Source organism: Barbus barbus (genome assembly GCF_936440315.1).
Source record: "Barbus barbus genome assembly, chromosome: 41".
In the NCBI taxonomy this organism is placed as follows: domain Eukaryota; kingdom Metazoa; phylum Chordata; class Actinopteri; order Cypriniformes; family Cyprinidae; genus Barbus; species Barbus barbus.
The window spans coordinates 11,379,043-11,398,861 of record NC_136719.1 but is presented as its reverse complement, the minus strand read 5'-3'; the positions used below and the strand labels follow the sequence as shown (position 1 = coordinate 11,398,861).

General features: G+C 39.0%; 1 protein-coding gene across 3 annotated transcripts in view; it reads left to right on the top strand.

Annotated features, from left to right (window-relative positions):
- Positions 1 to 3,245: 3,245 nt before the first annotated feature.
- The window catches only part of LOC306860754 (NSFL1 cofactor p47-like), a 43,217-nt gene continuing 26,643 nt past the window's right edge, over positions 3,246 to 19,819 (top strand). The window contains exons 1-3 of one of the 3 annotated variants that reach the window (XR_013783413.1): positions 3,246 to 3,357; positions 11,533 to 14,917; positions 15,034 to 16,364. Coding sequence is in view for 1 of the 3 variants with exons in the window: in XM_079402632.1 (XP_079258758.1) it covers positions 12,033 to 13,370 (1,338 nt within the window). In the remaining 2 variants the exon portion in view is untranslated. Of the gene's footprint in view, positions 3,358 to 11,532; positions 16,365 to 19,819 lie in introns of those variants that run through there. The other 2 variants (XM_079402632.1, XM_079402634.1) reach the window with 2 other exon arrangements.

Genomic DNA, 19,819 nt, shown 5'->3' with positions numbered 1-19,819 from the left:
GAGTTTTAAACTTTTATTATAGTGACACACCGTGACTCATTTCGCTGACAGAGTCGATTTAACCACAACCCCTGTATTAAGTTTATTATGGACTTCAGAAATGGTTGCTAATCAACAAATGTTTGTATTTAAGCTGAATTTCTACTGCAAACCTGATTACTGAATATTGTTGACTTTTTTTTTTTTATAAAGTTCTTGTGATGTTACTCATTTGTAAATCAACCTGGATAAAAGCATTTGCTAAATGAATAAATATTAATATTTTATTTTATTTAGAAAAAAAAAAAACATGTTTACGGTCACATACTAATATGAGCACTGAAGTTTCTGAAAAATGAAATTCTGGCACACTCAACTAATAAATCTAGTCTTATTTATATCTCTGGATGATGCTTTTGACCCATAAGAAGATTGCCACATCATCCGCCCACATGCGTTTACTAAATACAGCTTCCCCACGTATGGGCTTCAAAACGTGACCGAGCGTTTCTCTTTTCCTCACACACTCTTCTAAATCTCCATTTTTTTTCCTGAGGAATGTGAATTGGCTCTTTCAAGCCTCTCCCTAGAAACTGCCTTCCCAAGATAAACAGCACTAGTCCAGCCAGCCCTCCACCCTTCCCAGAGGGCTGTGTTTCCCTCCAGCACGTGAGAGAGTGGATCTGGCCTCCTCTCCTGTATGGCAATGCGACTGAGAGTGCACTCACTCCTGATCTCCCTCTTTCTCCATGCATTGATTGGTTTAGGTGCTCTTGTTTTTGTGTAACGTCTCCAAATCTGTGGCGCTGACTCGCCAGGCCTCTTTAACAAACTGTGCGTGTGTGCACGTGTTAAAGCAGGCTCGACTTCAGACAATCCTTTCAGTGCCACCCACATGTAACCAGGCCTACATATAATCTTTTTAATTGTTCTGGTAAGGTTGTCTAAAAGTAATGAACTAACATTCTTTCATTAATGTTAATAGAAAATAAAATTTTCTAAAATGATTTAGTTGGATGTTTGTCTAATGTTTTTAGAATGTTACTAGTTTCAGAACATTCAGCGCAAAAGACATTCTCATAAAGTTTGCAAAAATTATTTTTTAAAACATTAAAAAAAAACTTAATGTTTTGAAATTGTTTAATAAAAAATGGCTTAATGAGAATGTTAGCAAATTGTTGTTAGCTGGGTAGATCCATACTGCAGAATTTCATGCAAAAATTAAACAGTGGAGATTCTGTCCGGACGTGTTTATAATGCTACTTTTGAATTCAGAGGGAATTGGGTTGGCATTCGTCTCTCTTCTTATCTTCTGATAAGAAATGTAACCCACATGGAAATTCGAACTGTTTATTTAATTGCAACTGTTAAGTATGTAAACAGCTTGTTGTGAAAGTTTACCTCATTGTGGCAAACAGTCATTTTCATCTCTGTTTTACTAATCAGTCGATCATGTTTATGTGTCAATGCGCGCTCACAGAGGGGTGTGTGTGTATTTGTGATGATATTAGTGGTGTGAAAGACCGTTTGGACATGTCTGTGTGTAATACGAGTTGTAAAAGGAGATGTCCGTGCGCGAGTCTGACCCTGTGAGTGTGTCCCGTTCAGAGCCTACAGCGTGGTCTATGATCTTCAGAATGAAAGATGGGCAGCAGTAGTAATCTTGCACTGCTCAATAATCCTCTCTTTCAAAGACACTGCCAATCTTCAGCAGCTCAGATGAGAACCCAGACTGATCAGTGCTGACAGCATTACCAATGTGGCACTGCACACAGGGCAGCCAGGCTCTTTAACATTAGTGTTGATCCTGCAGCGTAAGCAGCTTCACCGTAAACATTTCAGGAACTTGGGCAGGGAAGAAGTTACGATGTTGAGGTAAAAGATCAGTGGTCTTCATCCCTGTGCAGAGTTTGAAGAGAAAGATCTAGAAATACTATCTATATACTATACTATCTATACTACTATATACTATCTTTACACACTATAACTATGTAATCATTGTTTATAGACAGTAAAATGTTGCAACAGTTTTTCATTTAGTGCATTTTCATTTAGTTTAGATCCTTGTATAGACAGGTTTTTCACACTGCTAAGTTGATTAATCATCAGTTTAATTTTCTAAATTAAATTATTCACAACAATTAATCGTCAGTCAGTTGTTAACACCCCTATTTCAGACCTTTGGTAGTATTTGCCTGATTCACTTTCCTCAATTTAGAGCTTCAGCCGTTCCCATAGAGATCTGTTACCATAGCCACAGGCAGACAATCTGTGGGTATTGTGATTACGGTGGGACTCAGGTATGCCCCTTGGCATGAGGGTGTGGGTTTCAAAGGCAGTCAGATGGAGAGGAATGGGCTAAGAATCCACACCTGCACTTGACTGAATGAATAGACCTAAAAAGGAGGAGCTGTTTGGGTCAGACTTGTTTATTTGTTGTGCATCTGAATGGCAGATGTTATCTGTTTTCAGCAGAATATTCACCTTCAAACAAAGGTGGTCTGCCAAACCAGAACCACTCCTTAAATAATCTAGTTAATCTTACTTAAAATGGAGAGGTGGAGTCTCCAAAGTGATACTGGTGTGTCAGTGAAAAACAATTAAGTGTTTGTTTCGTAACTTTCATTTCCATCACTTTGAGCTAGATCTAGTACACTCCCTGCTCTTACAGGATTTTACTTGCATTTTGAGGGCAACGCTCGTCCCAGACTCTCATTCTGAGATCCGAGAAACCACAAATTCTTCTTAGCGGTCTGCTTCCCAGAACAGAAACGGTCATACGAGATGATTCTCTTCCGTCTGTCTCAGGTAATTCCTTGGAGATCTTCCTGAAATTGTCGGACCGAATGACTGGATTTCCTTATGGCCTCCACTGCAGCGCTCCTTTTACTTTGATAAAGCCGACAGACACCCTTAAAACACTTCCTCCTGTAGTCTACAGTAGGTGGAATGTGGGAAAAGATTATTGAGAGCTGTTTTGGGAAATGACTGCCACAAATATCCAGGAGGTTAACACCATTCGGAAGCGACAACTCCAATTGGAAACCTCTCGAGACCAAGAATAGGCAAAGGATTTGTGGAGTAAATAAGACACAAACACATACTGTGGTGCATGAATGAATTAATTTGGTCATGTGTCCGTTTTGCGCTTCCTGCTTGTATTTCCAGTCCAGCTCTTCCTGAAAGAGTTGGCTGGGAGGAGCTATGTAGGAAAGAGGGAGGAGGAGGAGGAGAACTATTTGTGTTGCTGTGTCAGTCGTGCACACACACACAGACTCGCACACATTCTCTGGAGTGCCGACTCTCTGTTGAGCTCTGTTCTTCAAAAGGCTCGACAGCTTGAGAGCTTCATCCTGCTCTTGGAAAACACTTGTCCTGGTAAGTTAAGCAACCTGTTACAGAAATCCAGTAATCTATAGACTAGTGAATTAGTCTCATGCTTTCTGCAGTTAGTTTGTGTTGACCGTTTTAAACTCGGGCTTTATGTTAGTTTTTTTATATCTATTTATCTCCCTAACTTTTCTTTTGTTATTTTATCTTCAACTGTAATAGCAGTAACAGTGAGGCTCATGTATAACTAATTTCCTCTCATTTCATCATTCATTTATGAAGGATGTGAGTGTCTAGTGAGTCTAATTTGAGCGTGCTGGGACCGGACTGATTACCTAGTAGGACATAATGGTTGTTTATACGGGATCAGCAAAAAATCGTGTGTAGGGTGATTTGAGTTCAGTTTTTGGGCAATTAAGTATAGATAAACTCCATTAGGACTTTTATTATATGCATTAAAACAATGGATGTCTGTGAGTTTGCATTTTTCTGTTCATTTGTTGGATTGTGTTGGTTTTTGTGTTCTCAATGTCATTTTGTGCCATTGTTGTTAGGGATGCACCGATATAAAAATTCTGGCTGATATTTATTTATTTATTAAGCTGATGATTGGAAATATTATTATTTTTAACAAAGTATATTTATCTATACTTGATGCTAGAATAATTGATGCGAAATAAAAAAGATCTACAAGTGAATTTAAGCATCACAAGATTAATATGAACAGTTGTACTTAAACTGGGCATTCGTCTTGATATTTGCTTCATTTGATTAATTTATTAGTGATTTGAAGATGAACTTTAAATGAGCATTAGATGACACCAAAGGTCATTTGAATGTAAACATAGGTGAAATGAGCATCAACAATTAAATATCCAATATAAAAAAAAACTGATTAAAAGAAATGGATAGCCGATATGATACATCGTACATCCCTAAAATGAATGTCAAAAGTTTGTCAAAACAACAATGATTGAGAAATGAGGAACTGAGTCAGTGTGTGTAGTAACAATTGAGAGTCATTTTCTGTGTCATATAGTCTGCATATTCGTGCAGGAAAAGATCTCTCTCTCTATTTTTTCCTCTCTGAGATCCATTAACTCACTGACATTCCTGGCTTAGTTGTTGGTCAAACTGGGTTAATAGGTGACCTCTGTCTGTGTGTGTTTGGATGTTGTGTTTGTGTTGTACGCTAGGTTTTTGTAAACTTAGTTTTTTGTTGTTCTTTTGTTTTGGTGTGTGTGTGAGAGCGACTGTGGGAAAGCGGAATTGGTAGCTGCAGTGGAAGAAGGTAAAAACAACACTCTGGGCTGACGCTTGAACCATCTCATCTCTGTGATTACACACTGTGTCCACACACAAATATGCTTGTGTGTGGCAGGCGTGAGTGTGCATGTGTCTTTAGTGTTGAGAATGTGTGAGTGACATTTCTCAGCTTTACTTTGTCAGGCCTGAGGTGGGCCACAGGGTCAGGGTCCATTTAGAGGACCCCGGGGTCATGGATTCCTGAGATGAGTCTGACAGAGACAAGGTTGCCATGGTTGTAATTAGGGGATGATCAGGCCATTTTGCTTGATCAATATGACAGCGAGCGCTGTGAGGATGTTGCCAGGACAGTTGAACAGTACTAGGTTGAGAGTTTAAAGTGACCTCTGCCACCGCATTGTTCTTCCTCAAATGTGCAGCTGGTACTGCAGAGCTTTATCCAGTGGAAACCGTAAATCGCTAATAGTCATGTAAGTGACAGATCACCCAGGTCTCTGGGGTCAGATACATTTATCTGAGCGGCTCTGTGCTGCGTGAGCGTCCTGATCTGTGATGTTGAACCCTGATCTGAAAACTCCAGGGATCTGATTTGATCTAATCTGGTTTCTCTTATTTGAAGTTTTAAAGTGATGGATGAACAGAAATGTAGGGAATTTATGGTCACATTGTGGTTGGCCCATTAAGGACAGATGGACTTTTTGCTCTCATCTGATTATCTTATTACAGTCAACTTGAGAGATGGAAGAACGGACCAATCCTATTCTCTGTATGTGTCCTTTTTTTAACATGGTTTTGTGACATTTAAGGGGATAAATGTCATTAGCTTACATTGCTATTGTACGTTTTTCTACTAATGATAAATGGATACTACAGGTAGGCCAATTAATCTTACCTTTTAGACATAAAATTAATATCCCCAATATGATAGAAAAGATACACAAAAATGTGATTAATAGATAAAATGATTCTTCATAATAAATCAAATAATTCATATATAAAATATATTATTCGAACAGTAACAGTTAATTGATAATGAAATAATGTGCTTTTCTTTATTATCATTTTAAATATGGTGATGTTTTAAAACGGCCTTTCTGCTTCAAATTTTTTAAGTCGTATTTTTAAAACCATTTTGCACATAAAATACACAAACTTTGGGTGATGACAATGAAATAACATGTTTTCTTTAAAATACAGAAAATATTTTTTATTCTAACTAACCAAAGAATAACTTGACAGATTAAAAAAAATAATAATTTATTACCACAATTGTTACCGAAATCATTAAGGACAGCCCTGTCATGTTATTTATATTTATTATATATAATAAAAAAAGGCTATTTATGGTTTGAGTTAGTCTGTAGTTATTATACATTTATTTCATATATTTCTATTACTTAAAATCAACAGAAGTCTGTTATGTCCTAATTTATTTGTGTAAATTGAGTGTGAGAAATGGCACTGAGGCCAACTGTATTTACTTCTTTAGGGATCCACATATTTGCTGACATTATAAATGGGAGATGAATGATGATAATATCCTCAGGGCTCATTCAGACATTCAATGTTAGCTGTATCCTGGTCTTACAGTGGGCCGTTTAGTACAATACCAGCTCTGTCTAATGATGTTGTGTTGAGAGGTCATCCTGGCCTGCTGTGGACGGACGGGAAACAGCTGTACTGTGCGTTGCCACACATTGAGAAGAAAAGGCTGTTTAAAACCCTTTATAACCAGCTGCCCCTCACCGATGGAGCTTTGTGGTAGTTACGGATGGAGGCAGAGTGAAAGGTTATCAGGCTAAAGGCTTGAATCCTCTGGGACGTCTTTATCGTGGCCGCTGAGGAGAGTTGAATGAGAGGTGTGATTCTGTCAATGCAGTAAAAGCCGTCAAGGAAAACCCCTTGGGAATGGTGCTAGTTAGCTTGTACTTACACCTAACACCTACAGTGTAGTGCAAGAGGTCAAATCTTTAAGTGAAGTTCATCTGTAGGGCACAGTCACTCAGATTCATTCTGAAACAAGCCGTTATCAATAAATCAATTGAGAACTGTCACATAAAAGCACTGGGAATATAAAGCTACTTGTTGCTAAATAGTAGTTTATGGGGTCTCGTCTAGAATTCTACTTATCTGGCTCTCCTTATCATATTCCTCTTTTTTGGTGGCTTGCAAAAAAACCCCGACCCTGCAAAGGTAATATTTACCTTACCATGTATCTTTACTACACAGGGGGGTGATGGTTTGATCTACACATTCCTTCTCCCTTTTCCTTACATAACATCCACTTAGTCAGCAGGATGCCTCATGTTTCCAGTTGGGAGAGATTCCTGATTTCCCTCGTTACTCATAGTGACGTCAGATCTTCTACACTCAGTCCTTGCCTAATACCTGAACAGATTCACACGAACTTCCTGCAATATTGACACGTTAAAGGATGGAAAGTGCCTGGGGAACAGGAGCGCAACTGTAACTTTGCACAGGTGACTCCTTCCAGGCTGCTAGGAGCAGGAAATGTATGTTTTGATCTGTTTAGAGCTGTCAGTTTCCAGTCAAAAAGTCGTACATGCCTCTACATAGACAATTTGACATCCAGGAGCTTCTCATCAGCGCTCCAATCCCAAGAACTAGGGCAAGTATCACCATTACTATTCTTCTCCTTCCCAAAGTGCAGTAATTAGATGTTGTCAAAATTATGACCCATTTTGATTTATTACTGAAATCCGGTTTCTTATGTTTAAGGTAATGTCACTCGCATGAACATGAAATGATGCCTCAAATTGTGCGGTTTGTTGAGGACAGATTTGATGTGTCAAGCTAAATTGATCAACATGGACATTAAAGGAGAGCCCAAGCATGTCAAAGGACCAGAATCATAGAAACTGGGCTTTTTGATTTGAGTCAACGAGCCCCTAGCAATCCTGCTAAACACATTTTGAACATTTTAGCAAGAGCTTGACATTGTGGTGATGCGATTCGCTTTGGCAAGCACTACTTGCATTTTCTTTTAGAAAACTAAAAGTATTGTTCTTTCTTCTGTTTCAAATTGCTGTTTACCAACTTTCTGTCTCTGTCTGACTCTCTATCTCTGTTTTTCAGATATCTGACCCACTTCTCTCTCTCCCTCACTTTCTCTATCTTTCATTTTTTTTTCTTCCTTGTTCTTTTTTATTTTCCCCACTCACGTGTATCTCTCATGTTGGGTCTGTTGTCGCAGCAGTAATTGAAAGATATCTTTAAAACAGCAGATCTCTTCCACTCATGCTGAATTCCCCTCTAATTACAATGCAGATTTTCTTTCAGCCAAAATTAGTGAGGTCATTTTTTACGTTCTCCCTGCAGCTGTAGACTGCCGTGCTCAGCCCGCAGTCTCCCAATGCATTAGTCCATGGATTTTACTGTAAGCTTATTTGCATCATATTTTCCTTTATCTAGTGTACCTCAAATCATTAAACACTAATAAAATGAACATAACACATTCATTCAGGTTTAAAAACAAGCACAAAAACATCACTCTTAGATGCCATGCTCAAGCCGTGAGCAAACATTTTCCATTCACGTTTTTTGCGGCTCAACAGTCCAGTTCACCACTAAACACTGTGGGGAAAATTACATCAGCTCTCAGAAATCAAGACTAGATCTTTATTTTGTGCCCAGCAAGGTTTGCTTTGGAGATGCCTGTGTGTTTCTGTGGTTGTGGCAGTCTGATGTGGGTGTGTATGGCTCTAAGTGTGTATTCCTGGCTCTCCCTATGTCCTCGGTCTTCTGAGTCCAGTTGGCTCAGCGTTGAAATGCTTCTGTTATCTCAATCAGTTCACACCACGCTTGTGCCCATAGCTGTGGGCTGTTTGTGCCACCCTCACCCCTGTGGTCCTCACATTCCACTGTGTGTTTGCTTCTGTTTGGGTATCTTATTTTACATGAGACCTAAACACTTTAATGGTTTTGTGATCACTGTGTGCTGTAAGATGAGTAAGATTTCAACTTCTGTTGGACTGAGTATCATTGCTCTAAATAGTGGTTCCCAGCTGGTGGGTTGCAACCCAAAATTGAGAACTAAACCCTGCTTATTACAGTCGTCATGGGAGAACTTTATTTTGTTTATCATTGCTCAAGCTCAGGACAAGTTCTGTATGGATTATGCATATTATCTGCCAATATTAGAGATCTATATTAAACATTTCATTGTATCGGTCCATTTTAAATGCATATCGGCCAACTTTGGATATTTATTGCATGTTAATTTCCCCTGTTTTATTGATTGCATATTAAAAACAGTTAAATGTAATCTTGAAAATGTTTTTTCATGTTTAACACGATTGATTTCATGTCTATTTTATTTTAACAAAATATTATATATTTTATTTGCAGCCATTTAAAGGTTAAAGGGATAGTTCACCCAAAGTGAAATATCTGTCAATAATTACTCACCTTTATGTCGTTTCAAACCCATAAGATATTTTTTTATGAAATCTGAGAGCTTTCTGACAGTGCAAAGACAGCAAGGGTACTACCACGTTCAAGGCCAAGAAACGTAGTAAGGACATCGTCAACATAGTCCATGTGCAAAGTTCACTTTTTGCGCACAAAATGTATTCTTGTGGCTTCATAAAATTAAGGTTGAACCACTGATGTCACATGGACTATTTAAATGATGTCCTTACAACCTTTCTGGGCCTTGAATGTGGTAGTTGCTTTGCTGTCAATGCAGGGTCAGAAAGCTCTCAGATTTCATCAGAAATAATTTGTGTTTTGAAGATGAAGGAAGGTCTTAACGGGTTTGGAGCAACATTAGGGTGAGTAATTATTATGACCGTATTTTCATTTTTGGGTGAACTGTCCCTTTAATAATGTTCCAAAAAACATATCTTTATTATATAGTTTAAGTTGGAACCACATTTGGATGTTGCATAGGCTGTTTATCTGTGTGCTTATCTCACTGATGCCTGAGGTAGATAAATAGTTTTGAGAAAGTGATCTGATGACTTAACAAGCCTAGAATTTCTGCTAGATTTCATTGTTATCCATATATGTACAAGCCTTCATGCTTGTGGTCTATGGTCTCTGCGGAAGAGCTTTCTTCTATATTGGTGTTTAGTAAAGGCCGGTGTAGCACAGGGGGAATACAGAGATGTGGAGGGGAAGGAATGATGATCCATTTTGGCTTTTGGACACTAGAGCTGCCTCACCCCTAACAGCATAGGAGGGTCCTGAGCAACTGTGCCTTCTATTAAAAGCCTGGCCATTGAGAGACAGCTGTAGGTGTGTATATGTGTGTGCATCATCTAAATCCATCACAGACCTGGATAAGCATTTATTGCATTACTCTGTCCATAAGCCTCTTATAAGACACAATAATAGACAGAAACATGCCAAGCATCTTTAAATAATTATATTTCCATAGTAATGGAAACATTACAACACAAGACATTTCTCCAGTGGTAACCTACTTTTACTTACCTGTCTCTCTTCTGTTTCAGTCTCGTAGTCATTTACGAGTCGCATATCTGAATGATTCATAAACCAGAATGGGTGTTTTAGCAACAGTAAACAGCAAATGACCCTGAAAAATCAAGACATTTTAATATGAAATGTTCCCATTTTACATATTTAAATGATAATCATCATTATGTTGAAATTAAAATGAACAATCGAACCCTGAAAATTCAGAGGAAGAGCAAGCTATTAGCTAAAGCTAAAGCCAAACTATTTTAGTATCTGGAAAAACATGCACTGATAAAATGTTCACAATAATACAAGCAACATGCATTAGGAAAGTAAATTGGGTCGAATTTTAGTTCAATAAGTAGTTCAGTCTTTCTGGCAAATGTCAGAAAGGTTATGAGCAGGTTTAAAGGCAGTTCACTCTGTTCTGCCATTAGAGTTTAAGACTATATTTATGATTTCAAATGAACTGTTGCTTGGTTGGAGGATTCTTTCTACTGTATTAAGTCTTTTCTATCTTATTAGTGAAAGAAGGGGAGGGGGAGCGTAACGGGGATGAGGGCCCAGACTAGAAGTCATGCTATAAAAAGATTAATTAAAAAATGTGTATTTGAGTATAATGATAATGATGAACGGCAAGGGACAAACCTCTCTGGGCTCTTGATGATGTAATCCAAACCTTTAATGCAGTAACAAAAAGGAGAATAGGGAAGGGAAAAGGCAAATTGCCTTCACTCCCTTGATAATGAGAATCAAGAGAAATATGAAAGCATCAGAAGTTGTGATGACGAGAAAGAGAGTGAGGGGATAATGTTTAAATTTGAGCTAGCACAGATTTGAGAACAGCGCTCTCTGTTTAAAATCTTAAGGTAAGAGGGTTTTACTATAAAACTAGCTTTTCTGAGACACGCTGTGTTTCAGACAGATTTAAATGAGCCTTGGCTTAGATTTAGTCTGAGACCGGAATATAAAAGGTGATAATCTGCCTAAAATGTACTTTGTAAAGATACTACACAAAGCGCCTTTGTGCACTCACGAACACTGAACAAGTGGAGGAGGACATTTAAATATTTTCATAAAACGCCACTTTTTGATGCAACTGAATATAAAAGATTGCAGCTGTTCTTTAGCTCTGCCCTTTTCCTTTTTGTTTCTTTTCAAAGAATCACATTTGAATGAAAATTCAGTAGGAGTGTTTGTTGTGAGTGGGGGAAGGGTGCAATTGGTCAGCGTTCCAACCTTAGACCAATCACAGATTGGCTGCTGACTTACTCGTTTCTCCTCCTCTTGTGCTTGGAACTCTTTTCTCTTCCCTGATTGGCTGCTCCCACATGCAGCATCTGGAGGCTTTAAGAGTGTAGTAGGAGGGGCCACACAGTGCATTAAAACCAAACGTCTGCCCCCATTCGCCCTAAAGTACTCCAGTTATATGTGTGGAGCAGAGGGAGCGAGAGGAGGTCCTCTCTTTGCCTACCCATGTCTGACAGCATCTTTCTCTCTCTCTCCTTCCTCCAGGAAAAGAGTCCAGGATTAAAGAAAAAGAGGATCAGGTTTTTAAGGAGTGTTTTACAAATCTGGAGATTGAGACGAAGGGACTGAGTCACCGTGTTTCACCAGAACGGTTCTGCTAACCTTTCAGCTGCAAGGAGCTCACTTAAGGATCTGCCCCATCCTGGTGGGTCACTCAGCTGGACTGATGTGGAATGTGACCCTTTATGACCCCATCCCACGGGCCTCTATTCAATGAGCCGGACTCGGGAGAGAACAGATAATAGAGGCAAGAGGCCGGCACACAAAAAAGAGTGAAGTAACAGCAGCAGGAGTGTTCAGACTGGTAACAAAGTTAAAGGGGCCCTTGAAGGTGTGGAAAAAGAACTTCAAATACAAAGGAAAAGGAATAAAGAGACCTGTGACTACAAAAGTTTCTTGGGACAGCAAGACATTCTTGAACGCAACAGAAACTTTGACCCTTAGCCTTCATTTCACCTCTTAAATTAATCCCACTGTTAGCAATCATGCCAGTGGAGACCCTACGTCCCACAGATGGCCGTCTTACTGGGGGTCCCTTCACCTCTGCCATGCCTTTCCGAATCCTCAACAAAGGCCCGGACTACTTCCGCAGAGCACCCGAGCCAGGAACGCGGAAGCTGAGTGCAGTTGAGCGCTTGGAAGCGGACAAGGCCAAGTACGTAAAGAGTCAGCAAGTAGCACTCAATAAACAAGAACCTGTGAAACCCCCAATCATCCGCAAACCGCTGTTATCACCAAGCATGATGATGCAGTGCAGAATAAACACTCCACCAGCAAGGAAGATAACCCGGCGTCTGCTTGAGACTGAGAACGGAGGACCGGACCATGGCATGAGCAGAGGACCACAACTCAACCTTGAAGTGCTCAATAATCTAATCAACGTCTGCGACGGACCACTTGCATCCTCTCCTTCTCCCTCAGCCTCCTCACCCTCTTCTGGAGGTCAGAGTGTTGGTAGCGGACAATCTGCAGAACCTCAGCACTGCATTAACTTCAAAGCACACCTTGGCTCAACGTCCAACTCCTCTCGCACCTCCTCTCCTCTTAACAATCAGTCCTCACCTGCAGAGCCCAGCCGAAGGCCGCCTCCGGTCCCAGCCAGAGCTCCCCGACTAGTACCACAAGGTAATTACGGGACCCCCAACTCTGTAACTGTACGACGGGTGGATGTGCGACCACAGGCAGAGATCAGAAAACCTCAGAGATTGTCTCTAAAACCCAAACCTAGACGAGCTCAAGTAGCTCAACCACAGATAGCCCAGCCACAGGCACCTCCCACACAGCAGCAACCTTTGGGAACTCAACCTTCATCCCCCTGCATACCCTCCAGCCCGCTGATTCTACGCACTGGCGTTCTACCCCCTGCTTCCCCCGCTTTTACCCGTATTTCCTCCACCAGCTCTCGAGGGTCACGTCCTGGTTCAACCCGGAAGCATCCCTCCCTCCACCGCTCCAAGTCAGACTTGAGCGACCGCTACTCTCGGGCCACAGCTGACCTGGAGCGCTTCTTCAACTACTGTGGACTGGACCCAGGTGAAGTGGAAGGAATGGGTGGTGTGGAGCGGTTTGCCCGGGCAAATTCAGACATTGTTTCAGTCTCCAAACTCCGGAGCGTCAGTACGCCTAGCTCAGAGTGCGGTGACGGTGGGGATGGACAACGAGGAGAGGAGGAGGAGGTTGACGACGATGATGGCGGGCCTGTAAAGCCCAGTGAGCGTGTTCCTTATGGCATCTCGGTCATTGAGAGGAACGCACGTGTAATTAAGTGGCTCTACGGTATCCGACAAGCACGGGATGCCTCACAAAACATCTCCAATGTCTAGAAGCTTCTCTCTGATTGTTTACTCAGACAGAGACAATATAAATAAAAAAGAGACTTGCTGTAGTATTCTGTTGATGTCTATCACGCACCTAATATTTATTATGTTCTTGTTTGAAGATGTTTAAAGGCTCTGACAAATATTTGTTTAGTTTGTATTTGCCTTACTATACGGATAATGTTCATGATGTTTGTTACATAGAATTTACATGGACATCCTGTTGTTTTTCGAGTATCTGATTATCTGCAAGGATGACGTACCTCTAGATGCGGAATACTACAGACTCAGCACTGTGACTGTGATACATTTTGATTTTAAGCAATAAGATTAATGCTAAAGGCACTAAAAGAGTGAATGATGATGAGAATGATGAAAGCAGCAGTCGATCTGCTATGTTGGTGCTGTTCAGGTACAAAGTCTGTATTAACAGCAGTGCTGTCGGACCCGTGGCCTAAGCTAATTCCTGTAGGAACCATTGTGTTCATAGTATTGGAAATCAAGCAGGTACTTTCTAATTTTAGAAATCTTTGAAGAATTGAAGAATGAATTAACCTATTTTGGATGCTTGTGTTTATGAGGTCGTCATTTGGTATCGGTGGTAGTAAGACCTCAGGGACGTGTTTAATAAGCCACACCTTGAACAGAGACACAGCCTGCAAAGTCCTAAAGTGCATGCATGTAGAAACTGAGACGCATACAAACCCCTGCTCACTGTGCACACACTTTTGCTCCATAGGTGTCAAATTCACAATTGCATCAAATGTTCAGCGTAAACGTTTTTTTTTTTTTTTTTGAAGGCGAGACTATGATACTGTGAAGAATTCAGAGCTTCCACAGAGGCGCTGCTCCTCTGCAAACATGGCTGATAGACTGTTAATGGTGAATATAAGTTTAGAAGTTCAAAATACAAGCATGTGAGAGCCTCTTGTCAGCATGCACACGTGGATGTACAGCTGTATTATGTGACAAAGCACAGTTGCACGATGTGCACTTCTCAAACATGCATTCCAAAACATGGATGTACATTCCATTCAGCTTAATGCTTATATATGATTTGTGTGGGCTTTGTTTGTTTGTGACTGTTCCTTCTGCCTGTTTTTGTGTTTCAGATAGGTTGTGTTTCAAACAGTTGTGTAAGACATGTAAGGTTTGAGAGCTGACAGAACTGAGAGAAAGAGTGTTTGGCTCAATACTCTCAGGGGAATCAAAGCTGTTAAATCAGTTTACTGCAGAATTTTCACACTTGTAGTGAGAAAGGAAAGCCTTACGAAGAGAACTTTTATTTTGATGGAAGTTAGTTGAATATGTGCACATAGACAAGTCATGAGGCCACACAAATGTTTACTTTTGGTTGAGAGTTTTTGAAAGAAAGATTTGCTTTATTTTAAAAAAAGCACAATAATCAAAAAGATTTTTTCCTAGACTGTGCAATCTAAATATAGCCATAAATGCATGGAGGTAAATGCAAAACATTCATTGACTGAAATACATTGCTCTACCAGCACATTCAGAAAGAATACACAAAAAGGTACAAACCCTCAAACAGTTCAGTGCAGTAGTTATTGAAATAGAAGGGTAACATGGTGGTTCTGCTTGTTCTCTGAAGTTTACCATTGACTCGGAAAGAGTTGAATGCAAAATCGGTCCTTTGAAGATGTCAATAAAGATATGATGTTTTTGAAAACAAGGTGTGAGTTCTTTATTCTCTGTATGATTTGAGTAGTTTAAAACTTGACCTAGTTTACTGGATAATACATCTTAATCCAGGGTGCAACATATTTGAAAGCCACTTTACATGAAGAATAAGAACAGATGTCATTCTGAATATGATTACAAATTTTTGTCCCTTGAGACAGAGAGTATTGAATATAAAGGCAGCAGATACAGCCTAACATGAGGCAAAATCCAAACCTGAACTGAACCGATGTTGTTATCCAAAGCTGTGAACGTGGGTTTGCTCGTATTGTGTTAACTTATCGCAGAAAATTTAAATTGATACATTTTATTTTCATAAATTCTAATGCTTTTGGCTATACAGTGAAAGTCATTGAGTCCAAAACCATACTAGACTGCTTTTACTTTTATTGTATGGACTAAAAAAACACTAATTTCGAGTTCCACAGAAGAAAGAATCAACACAGAACGGCTTAGCATATGACTGAATCTTAATGCAGAACTATACAGTTTTACTTCATCCTTAACAAGTGCCTTAGAAGATCTGCAATCTGCTTTTAACATTATTCAGAAGAATCTTTATAATTTGAGACTTGTATTAAACTCAAACAAAACCAAAATGATGTTTTTTTCTAAATCAAGGAAAACAGACGATGCTTGTCAAATTGTTACATTAGATGAGAAAGTAGTTGAACGAGTATCAGTCTATAAATATCTTGGTTTCCTTTTAGAGGAAAGTTTGTCTTTCAAGCAGCATATAGTGTTTAACAAAAAAACTTAGAGTAAAATTGGGTTTCTATTATAGAAACAAAGGCTATTTCTCTTTTAATGCGAGAAAAACACTTATACAAGCAACATTTTTGTCAATGCTGGATTATGGTGATATTTTATATATGCATGCAAATCAATTTTCGTTGAAAATGCTGGATTCAGTATATATCATGCAGCACTAAGATTTGTAACAAATTCTATCTTTGCAAAATCGCAGGCTGGAGCACTGGTATATTTTTCTTTTTAAGGCCATACTGTATAAATTGCCTCCTTACCTATGTTTTCTTCTGACTCATGAAGTCACTACCAGGAAGTGTAATCTTCGATCATATGGGCAAATCATGTATGACATTCCACGAACAAGAACAGTCTTTGGTGAAAGTGCCTTTAAAGTGGAATATGGAACTATTTTGCTGCTGTCTTGGCCAGGATTCCCTTGAAAGAGAGATTCTGAATCTCAATGGGATTATTTCCTGGCAAAATAAAGGTTAAATAAACATGTTTTATCTCTTTAAGGATGCAACCTCTGCTTCCAAACATATTATACTTTGGAAAAAAAAAAAAAATCTTGAATCTTGAAAAAAAAATATATATATATTGTTCCCTAAGGACAAGTCTGAAGCTCTGTGATAGCAGCAGCCTGTTGCCCCAGTCACCTGTGAATTATGACCAACCTTGAGCAGACAAGTAGAGAATTACAGCCAGGGAGAGAGGGGGATGTTACTATGTTAGAAGAAGATGAAGAGACCAGAGGTGTGATTAACACCATCTTCTACAGGCCAATTAGTTTTTATTGAAGAACCTCCCATTTTAATCCAAGAAAGTGAAACTGGTGTAAGGATGAGTAAGATTTATGATAATGCTGTTCCCTAGTGAGGTGGTTTGGGGTGAAGTGTGTTTTCTGATGAATGCAGTAAACTCATGCAGACCGATGATAGTGCGAGTGAACTAGAGCCGCTGAAGGATATGTGCACTCATACAGTGTTTACTGTTACACCAGCTGTTTTACTCAGGAACACACAAAGTACAGTAGACACTTCTGTACCTGTGAGCCTCCGGCGATGTATTTTAATTTTCACTTCTGGATAATGAGAAGAATTTGTTTAGTTACAGTTTCATAACTGACTGCATTATGCTCTAGTAATCAGATTCAAGTGCTCATTGCTCCTCTGCTTTCTCCAGATATTACAATGGGATCACATATTAAACACATCACAGAGATCAGACTAGTGTGTAGTAACTTTTTTGGGATTGCAACAGTGAGGCTGTGAAAAAAGGAGTTACATTTTATCCAGAGGCTTTTTAAATTGCAAATGAGAAATGTGAATTACTTTCAATCTATATAAAACATGTTAGACAAATGATAGTCTCTCAAATGTACTTTGCACAATGTTGCTGCATTTGCAGTGTGGATGTACCTTCCATTCACTGTAGCATCAATAAATTATATTGTTTTTGTCATCTTTGCTAGATATTTTTGGTGATGTTAAGAACTGTACTTTTGAGGTTTGTTGATTTGTCACCATTATTGAAGTTTATGTGTGCTGCTGCTACTTCACAAGATGTTTTTTATTTTATTTTATATTATTATTTTAGAGTTTATTTCATATTAAGTGTCATTTATGAAAGAATGAAAAAGTGACCAAATGAGAAATCTTCACAGCAGTTTATTGGGTGAATGAGACATTTTGCATTTCATGAACAAACACATTCAAATCGGCTGAACTAAGCAGCAAAAATAAGACAGTCTTAATGCATAATCTTTCCCTTTTATTTTATTTTTACAGTGCAGGGCATGTGGTGTGTCGATGTAAACCACAAAGCACAGCAGCCAGCCATGTATGTCACTGCCTGACCCATGGGCTCCCTCACAGCCGGTCGGGTGGATATGTGGTCGTAAGCTGATTAGATGCACATACACAGTTCCATCTGCCCTGTGCATCTAACTGGATGTGCCTTGAGTATGGGTTAGTCTGCTCTCATCAGCCTCATTCTTCATTGAGCTAAAGCCACTTAACCCTCACTACTCATCTGCTTAGAGAGCAGACTGTCAGCAGCTCAAGTCAGGGGATAAGCTGTACAGATCTATGTCAGTTCTGGCCTGTCTTAAGCATCAGAATCTATCTATGGTGGGAATTTTGACCTATTAAGCATCTATGCTTTAGAAAAGTCTCAATATGTGTCTTATAAATGTCTTATAAATATTATAACAGATTTATAATGTCTTAAAGCAGTCTTATAAATGTCATTTTTATTCTCAAATGGTTGGTCCAACCAATGAGCATGTACAGTCATAAGAGTGTGTCTCAAGACACCGTTCTGTGGTGGGAATCAGGGCTTTACCAAAAGGCAGGACTTATTTCACCATATTGCGAGTTTCACATTTTTTCGTATCAAGATAAATATTTGTCATATTTGACATTCGAATGTCAGTTTCCCATACTATTTTTTAGATTTCAAAAAGAAAATTTGAATTTAACAAGCTTGCAAGGAAAAGTCATTCTTTACTAAACCTTGTGTCTCTGCAAACTTGTATGAATTTCTTTTATTTTGAGATATTTTGAGAAATGTCTCAGTGTTTTTTGTTCATACAATAGAAGCTACTGGGCTCCAATGTATTTAGTTCCCAACATTCTTCAAAATATCTTCTTTTGTGTTTTGTAAAAGCAGGAATATCATACAGGTTTGGAACAACATGAAAGTGAGTAAATTATTATTATTATTACTATTTACACACATATATACACTAGTCAACATTTGAAGTGGATCAAAACCTTTCATCAAAGTTAACCTAAAATCGAAATGCATTCTTGTCATAGGACAACTTTGATGAACTCTTGATCCACTTGAAATGTAGACTACTATATACAGTATATATAGAGAGAGAGCTTTGCCGTCATATAATTAAAGACAATGTAAGAATGGCTTTGAATTCTGAAAGGAACACTGCTCGTGTTAATGGAGAGGACACACACACTGATGCCTGCTCAATATTTCATCACTCTCAGAGATCTGAGAGAGAAACACTAAGGAGGAGAGGGCTACTATTCAATAAGCATGAACTGCACCCTATAGGCATTTGATTTGTCTTTCTCAGTCAACAGACATATATAATATTCTGTGAGAGCTGATTATAAAGACCAGTGGAAAACTAAAATCGCTGCCTCTTTGGATGAGGGCATCTTGACAATCATTCCTCAGGCTGTAAATTTTGCCTCTTTGGCTTTATTGTTTATGAGAAAGGGTATATGGTGGAAGAGAGGCACGGCTGCTGGCTTGGGAAGTTTTTCAGGAAATGTAGTGCATTCTTGCGTCTGTCTGCTCTGGGCTTAAACCCATGAGATAAAGGAGGGCTAGCCAATGAGATGCAGGCCATGTTTTTCTGGACTTTGACCTAATTGTTTTGCTCTTCTTGCTGTAAGTTGTAAAACGTGCCTTAAATATATAAAGACCTTGACTTATTTATTATTTCAGACTAGCAGTTGAGATTAATGAGTTCCTGTGGTCCTCGTGAGATAAACCAACAGCCTTTTTACATATTTGTGTTACATCATAATGGCTATTCTTTAAACAAGCCATGTTTTATGCTAGCACACAGCAAGCAGAAAAATTTAAATCCAAGTCTGTAAATAATGAACAGTTTGCAATGACAATATGACAGTAAAGATTTGTTTTTGATGACTTCAAAACAGTCCAAACTGATCTTTCACAAAAAGTCAGATATGTGTCAGTCCTTCACCCTTCTCTACAACAACCAGACTCAACAGATCAATGGCTCATGTCCCTGATGGATGAGCGCCACTTGATTAGGCATGAACTCTGACTAATAAACCAGGTCACGTGATGTCACTTCCTCCCTCTCTGACACCCTCCTTTCAGTTCAGTTTCTCCATGTAGTGCATTCATTGTTACACTATAAATAATGATTAAAAAATGATATTGTAAAAACCTGTATATTGGGCATTTCATGTAATTTTACAGTATAATACTGTTAAATGCCTTGCTGT